This window comes from Pinus tabuliformis, chromosome 2_2 (assembly GCF_031772625.1).
Source record: "Pinus tabuliformis cultivar Carrire ecotype Pingquan chromosome 2_2, CPIR1, whole genome shotgun sequence".
Lineage (NCBI taxonomy): Eukaryota > Viridiplantae > Streptophyta > Pinopsida > Pinales > Pinaceae > Pinus > Pinus tabuliformis.
This window is the reverse complement of record NC_142300.1, coordinates 953,835,876-953,849,850: the sequence shown is the minus strand read 5'-3', so window position 1 is coordinate 953,849,850 and position 13,975 is coordinate 953,835,876. Positions and strand designations below refer to the sequence as shown.

General features: G+C 35.3%; 1 protein-coding gene across 2 annotated transcripts in view; it reads right to left on the bottom strand.

Annotated features, from left to right (window-relative positions):
• LOC149196370 (ran-binding protein 1 homolog c-like) overlaps positions 1 to 13,662 on the bottom strand; it is a 91,977-nt gene extending 78,315 nt beyond the window's left edge. For both annotated transcript variants that reach the window (XR_016254664.1, XM_089405533.1), the window contains exon 1: positions 13,316 to 13,662. Coding sequence is in view for 1 of the 2 variants with exons in the window: in XM_089405533.1 (XP_089261659.1) it covers positions 13,316 to 13,491 (176 nt within the window). In the remaining variant the exon portion in view is untranslated. The remainder of the gene's footprint in view (positions 1 to 13,315) is intronic.
• Positions 13,663 to 13,975: the final 313 nt, after the last annotated feature.

Here is a 13,975-nt window from a genome sequence, read left to right as displayed (position 1 = left end):
AAGTTCGAATCCTGCGGAGGTTGTAAAAAGAGTGGGTCCTACCGAAGCTTACAAAAAAAAAAAAAATAATAATATATATAAAATCTGTAGCATAGGAAAGAGTATATGTTACGCTAATTAATTGAATATTTAAATTATAAATTTGAATTATTTTATTTAAAAATAAAATTTAAGTTGGGAGAATTGTTTGGATAAGGAATCTAGTTTTTTATAGCCTAAGGTGAAAGTAGATAGTATATAGAGTATATCCACTTAAGGACACAACAAACTGACTATATAACCAACCATATAATCGATGTAGAAATTATGTTGAGTTATAGTGCAATATTTATGAATGTAATAAAGACTACCTGTAATGAAAATTGATATCATTGTGAAAGTTATCTACAATTCAAAATGTTTGGAATTCCAACAGTGAAAATTGTTGGCCATCATATGTTGGAGCCCTAAAAGAAAGTGCATTAGCCTAATGGATTGTTGATTGGTGAAACTGATCCCATTCCTTGGATTACAACTAGACAGGAAAGAATGTTGTGGATTGGGGTTGTTGTAGGTTGAGAATTGATTATGAATAGAGGAATTGGACTATATGAGGAGAGTTTAACTCAACCATAGTTAAATCAAATTGGTGGATTTATAATTTTAGCTTAAAGGGCGACCTCTATTACAATGAGAGTTGGTGCAACAAGGAGCCTATGGTTGGATGGAGTGTCCCTTTTTCACAATTAGTTAGTAGATACGTCCTACAAATATAAGTGTTCGTAACTAGAGATTATGTGCCATGGATTATATTACATTCCAGTTTGTTCAATTCTATTTGCAAGTTTAAGTGTGCATTTTAAATTTATGATTTATGATGACCAAATGGTTTAATTATATTACATAAGAAACTTATCTAAATTTCTCTCATGCCCTTATATCAAATAATATTAATCTAGAGTAAAGTAAATGGGCATATGAAATGAACATCATGGATTTGCACACTTGGAGAAAGACAAACATTGATGAAAGTAATCATTGTTGGCTTAAGACGTAAGTCGAACACTATCCTTGTTTGTAGAAATATTTTCTCAAGCTTAACTTAAAAATTTTGGATTACCATGGGTATTTTATATCTAGATCTACAAGTTAATAGTTCGCTAAGCATGCACATGGTATTTTTTCATAATATATTGGTATTTTATATCTAGATCTACAAGTTGACAGTTCGCTAAGCATACACATGGTACTTTTTTAGAATCTAAATTCCAATCTAACTCTCTGGCATTTAGGGACTCTACCACAAACATTGATTGCATTTAATGGTCATGTTTATCCTATTGATCCTCCTTGGCATATGTTTGAATTTGGATACCACCCTAAAACAAACCTCAATAGTGTTTCTAAAGCTATTATTTTTTCCTAGGAATGCTCAACTGCAAAGGATTGTTAGGCATGTATTTGAATTACTTAGTTATAAAAAATAATGAAGCAACATCGACCTGTTGTTTTAGCTTAGATTCATAGTTTTAGCTTAAGGGTTGGCCTCTATTACAATAAGAGTTGTTGCAACAAGGAGTTTATGTTTGGTTGGAGTGTTTCTTTTTCACAATCAATTAGTATATTCATCCTAGAAATGTAAGTGTTCATAACTTGTGATTATGTGTCATGGATTATATTACATTTCAGTTTCTTCAATTATGTTTGCAAATTTAAGTTTGAATTTTAAATTTATGACTTATGATGACAAAATGGTTTAATTATATTGTATAAGCAACTTATCTGAATTTCTCTCATCCCCTTATATCAAAGAAATTTGATCCAGAGCAATGTGCATGCACATATGGAATGAATGTCCTTGATTTTCAAGCTTGGAGAAAGAAAAACGTCCATGAAAGTTATCATTATTGGCTTAACAAGTAAGTCGAATGTTATCCTTTTTTGTTCAAATATTTGATCAACCTTAGCTTAAAAATTTTGGATTACCATTGGTATTTTATATCTAGATCTACAAGTTAACAGTTCGCTAAGCATGAACATGGTATTTTTGCAGAATCTATCATTATTGGCTTAAATAAGTAAGTTGAATGTTATCCTTGTTTGTTCAAATATTTGATCAAGCTTAGCTTATAAATTTTGGATTACCATTGGTATTTTATATCTAGATCTACAAGTTAACAATTCATTAAGCATGCACAAAATCTAACTTCAAATCCACCACTTTGGAATTTAGGGACTCTACCACCAACATTGATTGCATTCAATGGTCATGTCCATCCTATTGATCCTTCTTGGAATATGTTGGGATTGGGATAGCACCCTCAAACAAATGTCATTAATGTTTGTAACGATCTTGTTTTTGGCTGGGAATACTCAACTGCAAATGATTATTAGGCATGCATTTGCATTACTTAGTTATAAAAAATAATGAAGCAACATCGACCCATTGTTTTAGTATGGATTCATAGTTTTTGCTTAGGGGCTGACCTCTATTACAATGAGAGTTGGCGCAATAGAAATCCTATTGGTGGGTGGATTGTCCCTTTTTCATAATCAATTAGTAGATAGTTCCTAGGAACGTAATTGTTCATAACTTGTGATTATGTGTTATGGATTATATTACATTCTAGTTTGTTCAATTCTATTTGAAAGTTTAAGTCTACATTTTAAATTTATGATTTATGATGATGGAATTGCTTAATTATATTGTATAAGAAACTTATCTAAATTTCTCTCATCCCCTTATATCAAGTAATTTTTATCTAGAGAAATGTGCATGGGAATATGGAATGAGCATCCTTGATTTGCAAGTCTGGAGAAATACAAACATCCATGAAAGTTATCATTATTGACTTAAGAAGTAAGCTGAATGTTATACTTGTTTTTTCAAGTATAACATAGTAAAGCCTTGTGTGATAAACAGTTGAGATCTGAGAGTTGCATTATAAAGAAATCCAAAATATTGATATTTTTTCAAGAAGAGGTATTTGAGTAAAGTGATGCAATTGAACATTCAAGAGGCTAGAAACCTGCCAGCTTCACAGAAAAATGATTAATCAGGACTCAAGTGAATATATGTTTCACGGAGAAAACATTTGAACTGAAAGGAATTAAAATTGTGAGCTGTCTCACTTTACTTATCAAAGTAATGATGGTATTGTGAATTTGTTTGTTTCTTGTCATGATAGTTGCAACTAAGAAGTATATGAAACCAAGAAGACACATTTCTACACGACTGTTATGAAAGATTTTCCTTAAACATGACACAACGAAATCTAAGTACGGTAAAAGTTAAACATTCATGCAAACAGCATGATACCGCACATCGATAATACAAAGTTACAAACTGATGGGCAACGCTAATACTAGATACTGAGATATATTAATGGTATAGTGTATATTGCATCTTCATTTGAAACCACCAAGTAAGTTGAGTAAAATTAAAAATTGACAAAGCACCAAAGGGGAAAGCTGGAGAGTGGAGGAAATTCCTAAAGGAGGAGAGGAGGGACACATATTTTTTGTCAATGCCTGAGTAAAATTTTTAAAAATGTGGTAAAGACAAGCACTACAACAAAACCAGCGATTTGCGCCAGATTTAGTGCCAGATTTTAGTGCATTTTTTTTGTAATTGTGATGAGCAACCTAGCGCTAAATCTGGCTCTATTGTACAATTTTTAAAGCGTCCTTTTTTGCACCTGATTTTGCATCCTTTTTCACGCTAGATTTTGCATCATTTTTTACACCAAACTATGCATCATTTTTTGCGTCAAATTTTGAACCAAGATTTGCATCTTATTTTATGACAGGTTTTGCTTCTAGTTTTGTGTCATTTTTTGCATCTATTTTTCATTCTCTTTTGCTTCCTATTTTGTGTCATTCTTTGCTTCCATTTTTGCACCATTATTTGCATCAAATTTACACTGTATTTTGAATCCAATTTAACATCCTTTTATGCATCCATTTTGTGTCAGTTTTTGCATCTAGTCTTACGCCTAGTCTTACACTAGTTTTTGCTTCTATTTTTGCACCAGCTTTGGTGCCTATCTTTGCACCATGTGTTGAATTTGATTTAGCACCAAATTTTGCATCTATTTTTGTGCCCATTTTTGCATCTTTTTTTGGACCATTTTTTACATCCACATTTACGTTTGATTTGTCTCCATTTTTCCCATCTCATTTTGCACCATATTTTGCCTCATTTGTTTCATCCAATTTTGCATCATTTTTAACACCATCTCTTGCATCTAATGTTACATCATTTTGAGCATCCAAATTTGCATTTATATTTGCATCTTATGTTGAGTCATGTGTTGTGTCCACCTTTGCATCTTATTTTGTGTCTAATGGTACATTCAATTTAGAGCCATTTTTTACGTCTACTTTTGTATTTGTTTTTGCACCAAGTTTTGCATCCAATTTTAAGCTATTTTATGCCCCTTTTTGCACCACTTTTTTTTGTCTACTTGTGTCGAATTTTGCACCATTATTTACACCGACCTTTTCATCCAATTTTGCATTTTTTTGGTGTCTAGTTTTACATCGTTTTCACCATCCAAATTTGCATCTTTTTTTGCCTCATTTTGTGTCCACATTTGGATATAATTTTGTGTCTGAATTCGAGCCTAAATTTGCATGTGATTAGGAATCATTTTTTACATCCAATATGGCATCCTTGGTTTCACCTTTTTTCAGCCCCATTTTGCATCTTGTTTTATGTCTTTTCTTACATCTTTTTTTTTTCCTTTTTTGCACCCAAGTTTGCATCCCAAATTTACACCATTATTTGCATCATCATTTGTCATATTAATTTGTAACGTTTTTTGCTTCTTTTTAACGCTCAACTTTGCATCTTATTTTACATCTAGTTGTTGTCTTTTTTTGCATCTAATTTGGTGCCCAGTTATGTGTCCTTGTTTTTGCCCAATTTGATATCCTTTTGTATGCCATGTTTTGTTCCCTTCTTTGTGTCAACTATTGCACAATTTTTCACTTCTAATTTAAAACACTTTGTATGTCAATTGTTTGCATTTTGTATTAATTCCTAGTTTAACATCCAATTTTACTTTCAATTTTGCATCCATGGTTACATCCGCATTTGACTTCTTATATAGAGTATATTTTTCTTTACATATATGACCCCCTTTATAGATTCATAGTGAAATATATGATAGTTTCTAAATATCATTAAAGCAGATATCACATTTCAAAATCATTTGTAAAGAAATTTAAGAGAAATTGACAACATCCATCCAAAAAAATAACAATGTGTCATTAACAATTTTCAAAACATGTATAAAATAGCAACATAATACTAATAAAATCAGTATTATTTTTAATCAAAACAAGTAAAATTCAAATATGATTAAAAAATCAAAATATTTCATGAATATCATTATTCTACGATAAATTAACAACATACATAAATCAAACTCATCGTATGATTACAAAATCAAAATGTCTCATTGATATAGGGTAAATTCACAACACCCATCTAAACATAGCAATGTCATTCTACACAATAATTTCTTCATAAAAAACAATGCATGTGCATGCCTAGCTACCACCACCAAGATCATCCTCATGATCATCTTGACCATCCTCATTACTCTGATCCACATCATCACCAACACCACAACTATCATCATCATCTCCTCCTTCACCACCATCATCCTCATCCTCATCATCATCATCTCCTGATATATGTTGAACATAATTTGGATCATCGTCTTGGCAATCATTACTTATAGCATTCTGACAAAAAAAATCAATATTACATGTTAGTATTAATTACATAACACAACACATGTTTTTGTTATACAATGTTAACCATAAAATGAGGTAAGATATAATATCTAATAGTACTAAAAAATAAAATGAAAATATGGTTTAAAAGTATATTGGAAATCCAACTAAGATTATATACCATAGATTCCATCCAAACAACAAATTCAACCCATCTCTTTTGCTGCAGCACCTCCTTTTCCAAATGATTTGGAGGTCTTCCATATTTTAGTTCCTATCAATCAGTAAATAGGGAGAAATTAGATAACAATGACTTTCTTCTAGTACAAAATTTATTAAAAAATATCACATGTTTAATATACTTACAAAGGTTGTTATCAGTGCTTTTAAACCTTTCTGGCCACTACGATGAGTGACTTTTGTCTTGGTTAACCTCGCCTTGGATGCCTTGTCCTTAAACATAAACCAATTCAATTTATTTTCACACAAATACATGTCTAAGATACTTACAAGTATTAATACATTCTAAATAATGTTTAATGAAAAATTCAATACCTGAATGCTCTCATTGCCGGCTTTTCTTTGTGCATCCAACTTCTCATATGATTTTACAAGTTCTTTCCATACTTTAAAAGGTATGTCAATAGGTCTTTGTTTCAGTCTTTGATCTTGAGGCATTTTTTTAATTTTTCTTGTTTGGGTAAAAATTTTGGTTAAAAAAAACCGAACAAGTAATTCACATCAATGGCATCGGGACTCTATGGATATATGTAAAAAAATAGCTATAAATAAAACATCCAAAAAACATATGAGCTCTCCCTTTGATGGTCACTTGGGGCATATGGCTGGAAAGGAACAACTCCATTTTCGAAAATCAAGGACAATCCTTTCTCAAAGTCCTTCCTAATATTTGCTCCAAATGTCTTAAAATGAAAAACAAAATTCAAACGTCATCCTTAAACATCTCCCTTAAATATAAGGTTGGACCATAAATTCTTCACTTTTATTGTTATCGGCTCTGGAATTATTTTTCTATATGCAATTATATAATGAAATATGTGTGCACTAATGAAAAAACATTGAGTTTCATTTTTCATAATCACAAACAATGAAAAAAGAATCACACGTAACTAGCATCATTTTGGAAATTTTATATTTATTAAAAATCTTTAACATGTTTTCCTCCCATGTCTCATAAAAAAGGTGTGAAATTTTTTATACTCTCCAATAAGCACTACAACAAAACCAGCGATTTGGAGGTTTTACACTAAGTTTTTCAACATCGAACTTACTAGGGCTTGCACCACCGGGGTTATTAGTAAGAATCTCTTGAGGTTTGCATAGCCATGATTATTAGAATCAAAATAGTAGGATTTGCACTAAAAAACAGTTCATAGAGCTTTCGTGCTGGGGAGAAAATCACAAGTTCAACTTCTGCAGTGCAGAGCACCGAGAGCACCGAGAGCTATAAAGAAAACATCCAAAAAACATATGAGCTCTCCCTTTGATGGTCACTTGGGGCATATGGCTGGAAAGGAACAACTCCATTTTCGAAAATCAAGGACAATCCTTTCTCAAAGTCCTTCCTAATATTTGCTCCAAATGTCTTAAAATGAAAAACAAAATTCAAACGTCATCCTTAAACATCTCCCTTAAATATAAGGTTGGACCATAAATTCTTCACTTTTATTGTCATCGGCTCTGGAATGATTTTTCTATATGCAGTTATATAATGAAATATGTGTGCACTAATGAAAAAACATTGAGTTTCATTTTTCATAATCACAAACAATGAAAAAAGAATCACACGTAACTAGCATCATTTTGGAAATTTTATATTTATTAAAAATCTTTAACATGTTTTCCTCCCATGTCTCATAAAAAAGGTGTGAAATTTTTTATATACTCTCCAATAAGCACTACAATAAAACCAGCGATTTGGAGGTTTTACACTAAGTTTTTCAACATCGAACTTACTAGGGCTTGCACCACCGGGGTTATTAGTAAGAATCTCATGAGGTTTGCATAGCCATGATTATTAGAATCAAAATAGTAGGATTTGCACTAAAAAACAGTTCATAGAGCTTTCCTGCTGGGGAGAAAATCACAAGTTCAACTTCTGCAGTGCAGAGCACCGAGAGCTCGTAAGCTTTCTTCAGCAATCCACCTACGTTTGGAAAATGTAGCCTGCCTGCTAGCGATGTTCTCAATCCTCTTCCTCTGCATCTTTCCCCTCACTATTCTTGTATGTCCTCTTTCGTTTTTCCCTCCAAACAAACCCTCTCAAATTGAGAAAGCAGAACAACTCACTCGATGAGAATCTGAATCTAATTATCGCTTCTAACAATAACCCAATATGATACCAGAAGTGATTACACAAAACCTCATTGACTCTTCATTTGTTTGGAAAAGAGCCAAGCATATACTTCTAACGAGGGTTTCCGTCTCAAGTCTGGCTCGCAGGACGTCACTTAGTCAATTGCGAGAAAAGTTTTCCACCTGCCTGTCACATACGGTTTGTCACACTATATATTAAAATAAGGTTGATCATACTAACAATAAGGTTGTATAGTTTAAAAGGAGGGCTCTCCTGACTGCATTTGGTTGGTTTATAGAAAAGATTGCTGGAATGTGTAATGTGAATGCTCTGCTAACTGTTTTTTAAGCATTTGGAAGTATTAAAACCCCCTAGGATAATTAATGTAAGACCTGTTAATTAATGTGTAAAGATGGCTATTGTCCTTGGGCTACCTTAGATGTTCGTGTTTAGTGATCTGTGGTATTATGACTCCTCAAGTCACTATTAAACCATGAGAACCATGCCCAGGCAAACTAGTGTGACATTGTGGATGAGAACCAAAACTAGACTCCTATAACCTCCTTTTTCATCCTTTAAATTGCAGAATTAACTGACTGTTCTAGTAATCATTCTTGAGCACCTGAAGATGTGCACCCTAAATAATAAGAATAATACCATGTAACATATGAATAGTCCATCATGTGCATGTAGGATATGCACATGAGGTCCAATAAAATCACTAACCAGAATACCAGGTGTTATTAAAGCCTCTACAGGTTGATATATATGAATGTTACAGTGTGCAGGAGTATGATTCGATTCCATACGAAAATACAAAACATCTGATAGGATTTCCTTATACCTCATAGGCAAACAACCATTGTCCCTTCTATAGATGAGCAGAATAAGTGCTTGGTTCTCTACACTAAATAAAGACAAAGTATAGTACTTATTGCTGACAAAATAGGATTTAAATCACGGTTCAATTGCTTGACATTCAGCTGGTCACAGAATTGTAGAGTGCATAATCATAAGTGATGTTGCGAGCCTCATTGTTCAAAGTCTAAGGGTCTTGCGAGCCATAATCACAACCATGTATGGCATATCTTGTGATTATGGCATTTTATGAGGTCAATTCTTGTGAAGACATTTCAGTTTATAATAAATTTTGAACCTCAACAGAGTTTTGGCAAGACCTGGCTGAGCTAGGACATCAACAACACAGCTGATGTGAATGACATAATCTAGCCTCAAGAGGGAGCCTCTTTTGTTTCATCACTCTAACAATCTATGAAGTGGTGGAAAGCATAACAACTTCCCCTTGAATATGACACCTAAACTGAGTACAAATCCTAAATGATGCAGCCCTTGGTGCATGTCTCTCAAAGTATCGATATTTCAAATGATGAAAGCTCTTGTGCCCATTTGATATGCATTCGATTGCAATTCCCCTGAAGAAAGAATCTTATAAAGGTGAGGCCATGGCCAATATGTTAGCCATATCCATTGGAGTTGCCATTGCTTGACAACTTTAGTGTGATCAGTCCCACCATGATTCACATGGGCTTCTACTCAACACTGGTTGTTGCTATTGTAAGAGTCTTCAAGCTCGTTGAACCCATAGTATTGATAAGTGTATTCTTTGGGTCTCTGGTTTTCAAATTCTGCCTATGTTTTCCTCTCAGTATCATTATTTCAAATGCTGAAACCTCTAATTCCCATTGCTGTGTATTTGATTGTGGTTTCCCTGAAGAAAGAAGCCTATAAAGGTGAGCCCGAGGCCAATATGTTGGCCATATCCATTGGAGTTACTATTTCAGCTTATGGGGAGGCCAAGATGAATGCATGGGAGGTGATTCTCTAGTTAAGTGCAGTTGCATGTGAGACTACCCAATTGGTTCTCATACAATTTCCACGAACATACAAATTCCCCTTTTTAATGAAGTGGCCTCCTTAAGAGATGACAGAAATTAGTTCTGGGCCAGAATGTATATCAGCAAGAATATTAGCATCAAATAGTCATTTTAAATAAGTTCAGTGCACCAAATTAATATTCGTCAACACATTCCAGCTCAGGTACAATGTTTCACAGGACCCAACACAACTTACTCGCTGAAATGAAGATATTACAGCCATATAAACCACATTTACCCCAATGTAAATTACTCAAAAATGTATATCATCAGAATAGTGACATTACGTACTTAATTGAGTAAGAGTACAGTGCACAGAAATGAAAGACTCAAAGAGGAACCTGGTCCATATCAGTGGGAAATATATTGATAGAATGGTGGCTCTTCTTATGGTGTAGCAGTGATCCCTTTTCCGAATAAAGGATATTCTACATGCTGTTTTGATATACATATTAGGCCAGAATTACAATAAAAACTGATAGGAAAGAGACTGATATCAGATTTAAGAAGACACAGACCTTACATTTAATTCAGCCATACAGACAAAATAAAAGAGGTAAAGAGAACCTGAAATACACAGTGAATTCTTAAGGCAGTGGACAGTCTTATATTGTTTGCAAAATTCCAGAGTATAAATTGGAAGAAAACCCTCCTAATCTCTGTCTTTCTCTTCCACAACACGTCCAGAACTCCTCCAGTAAATCTGAGATAGTTTGGCACTGATAAGGGAGATGTACGCACATGTAACAGGATGATATCAGCTCTCACACCCAGGCAGAGGTATCACGGCCTGTTTGTTTTCAAGGCAGCCTCCAAATCTGTAATATGTCCCTCACACCAAAGAGAAAACTCAAACTTGGACCCTTCAATAAGAGTACGCTCAGCCAGGAGTAAATAAAGCCTTGATGCGGATATAAACTTGGTCTCTCAAAAAACAGAACTTGGCCCATAAGTCAGAACTTTTTACCCTTCAGAACTGTTTACTTCAACTCAGTCATGTACCAAACTTCTGGCCCTTTCACTGCTGGAAATTCATCATTACATCACTGACTAATTGTGGTGATTACACTCTTGATAACATACTATTCATGGTAACAATTTGTCCTAGATTACTGTGGTAAATGTGCTTGTATCAGTTCACTGCTCACTCATGTCATTGATTACAAATCTGCTCTTGAATTACTGTGGTAAAATGAGCCTTAAGGCTGGTATATTTCCCCAATATTGATGCCTTAGCCCTATTTCATCAGATGCAACTGGCAGACGTGAAACCTAACTCAGTCACTTTGGTAAGTGTGCTCCTGGCATGTGCGCATTTAGCATCGCAGAAACAATGTAAGTTGATTCATGGTTATATAATTAAAGGTGGATGTAACTCTAATCTTGTTATAGTCACAGCCCTAATTGACACATATGCCAACTGTGGCATTTTAGAGGTTGCACACCAGTTGTTTGACCAGATGTCTGAAAAAAATGTGGTATCATGGAGTGCAATGATTGCTGCCTATGGAATGCATGGTCTTGGTGAGGAGGCAATTTCTCTTTTTCACCAAATGCAGATGACGGGCATACTGCCAAACCACATCACCTTTGTTTCTCTTTTGTCTGCATGCAGCCATTCAGGCCTGGTGCTTGAGGGCAGACAATATTTCAATTCTATGGTTCAATATTATTGCATTGTTCCCAGGGTAGTGCATTATGCATGCATGGTTGATCTCCTTGGCCGAGCTGGGCATCTACATGAGGCATGGGACTTGATTAAAACCATGCCTTTAGAACCAGGTGCGAGTGTGTGGGGTGCTTTGCTTGGAGCATGCAGAGTTCACTGCAATATTGAGCTGGGGCAATATGCAGCAGAGCAACTTTTCGAGTTAGAACCTAAAAATGCTGGATGTTATGTACTGCTGGCAAACATCTATGCTGCAGCTGGCGGATGGGGAGATGTAGCAAGGGTAAGAACAATGATGAAGGACAGAGCGGTTAAAAAGACTCCAGGTTACAGCTGTACTGAGGTAAATAATAGGGTTGATGCATTTGTCATGGGAGACAGATCACACCCTCAATCAGAGGAAATTTATGAGATGCTGGAGACTTTGGAAAGGAAGATGGAGGCAGTGGGGTATGTTCCAGATACAAATTTTGTACTACATGATGTGGAGGAGGAGGTGAAGGAAAGTATGTTGTCTACTCACAGTGAGAAGCTGGCCCTTGCTTTTGGGCTAATAAGCACAAGCCCTGGAACCCCACTTTGGATTACAAAAAACCTGCGCATTTGTGGCAACTGCCATAGTGTTACCAAGCTCATCTCCAAGATTGCTATGCGAGAAATTTACATGAGAGATGCAAACCGTTTTCATTATTTCAAGGATGGAATGTGCTCTTGCAAGGATTACTGGTGATGTTGGTTTCATTGCACTAGCAACATAAGCCCATGATTAGGGACAAATGTCGCTCCACGTGTTGTTTTACATTGTGCAGTAGCCTGTTTGTGGAAGATCTTGTTTCCATTAATTAGGCTTTGGACTTTCTTCTAGGATGTAATGGTGTAACTCCAACAAACCCATGTTTGCATGTGTACATGCATATGCAAGTCTGTCTGGCTGTCTGCCATGCTCTGCAGCTGGCCAATGCTACTATTTAGCAAAAGCAACCAGGTTAAAAGAGAGACGGGGATTTAGCTTGATTAAGGTAAATAATGAAGTTCAAGCATTCATTTGGGGAGGTAGATCTCACCTTAGACAAAGGAAAATTTATGAAATGATGTAGACGTTTAAGTTCTATGGCAGACACTGTGAAGGTGAGGCCAAGATACATATGCTTCCTACTTTACTAAGAAGGGCCATTGATTTTTCGGCCTATAAAGAAAACCCTGTTACATCACCTTGGAATACAAGCTATTGGGCGTTTGTGGCAACTGCAACAGTGTTTCTACATCCATCTCTAAGGTTATGCTTTTATAAACTCACTGTTACAAAAAATGGATCCTTGGGGATTAGATTTTTATAAACCCACTGTTACAAAAAATTGATCCTTGAGGATTAGGAAACTAATAGTCTTGATTAAAGTAAATAATGAAGTTCAAGCATTCATCTGGGGAGGTAGATCTCACCTTCGACAAAGGAAAATTTATGAAATGATGTAGGCGTTTAAGTTCTATGGCAGACACTGTGCAGGTGAGGCCAAGATACATATGCTCCCTACTTTACTGAGAAGGGCCATTGATTTTTGGGCCTATAAAGAAAGCCCTGTTAAGTCACCTTGGATTACAAGCTATTGGGCGTTTGTGGCAACTGCAACAGTGTTTCTACATCCATCTCTAAGGCCATGAAAAGAACTTTCAAAACAAAATCATGAAATAGCCATGGATTAAGAAATTTACATGTCAAGAAGGACATCCTCCTCTTCTTCGCCCGTGGTGACAGTAACCTCCTCAAGCTTAACAATGGGTGCAACCTGAGCTCCAGTGTCCTCTTCCTTTCCGGCATCATCCTCGTTCTCTCTCGAATCGTCATCTACTGCCCGTGTAAGAACAGGATCCTCCTGAGTTCCAGCCATCCCAATACCGGATAGTGCACAGAGGGAGGCCTCGAATGAAATCGATGGATCCAAAATATGCCAGAAACTCGCCCAATATCAGACACGAATGCGAAACCCCGAGGATTTTGGACAAAGGATTTAACTGTGCAAAAATGCTTCGAAGGCAAAGGGCAAAGAGGTCGACGAAGAGAAAACAGGGTTTTTGAGGTCGATGGAGAGAAAACACTCTATATAAGGGTTTTGAAGAGGGAAGGCCGGTAGCTGTTAAAGATTGAGAGTAAAAGTAGCATCGTTAAAGATAATATAATAAATTATTACAGGGATGGTTGGGGGGTTTCAAAGGGAGAGAAGGCCATGGAATAACTCCTAAATCATCTCCAACATGAGAGGCCTACTTCATTCATGTTGTCATGTTGGGATCAGAGGTTGTTGTGCGTTTTTTGTTTTCGCAATTTTGAACTCTTTCCTCTGTGATATATTATTGTGTTTATTGTAATAATAA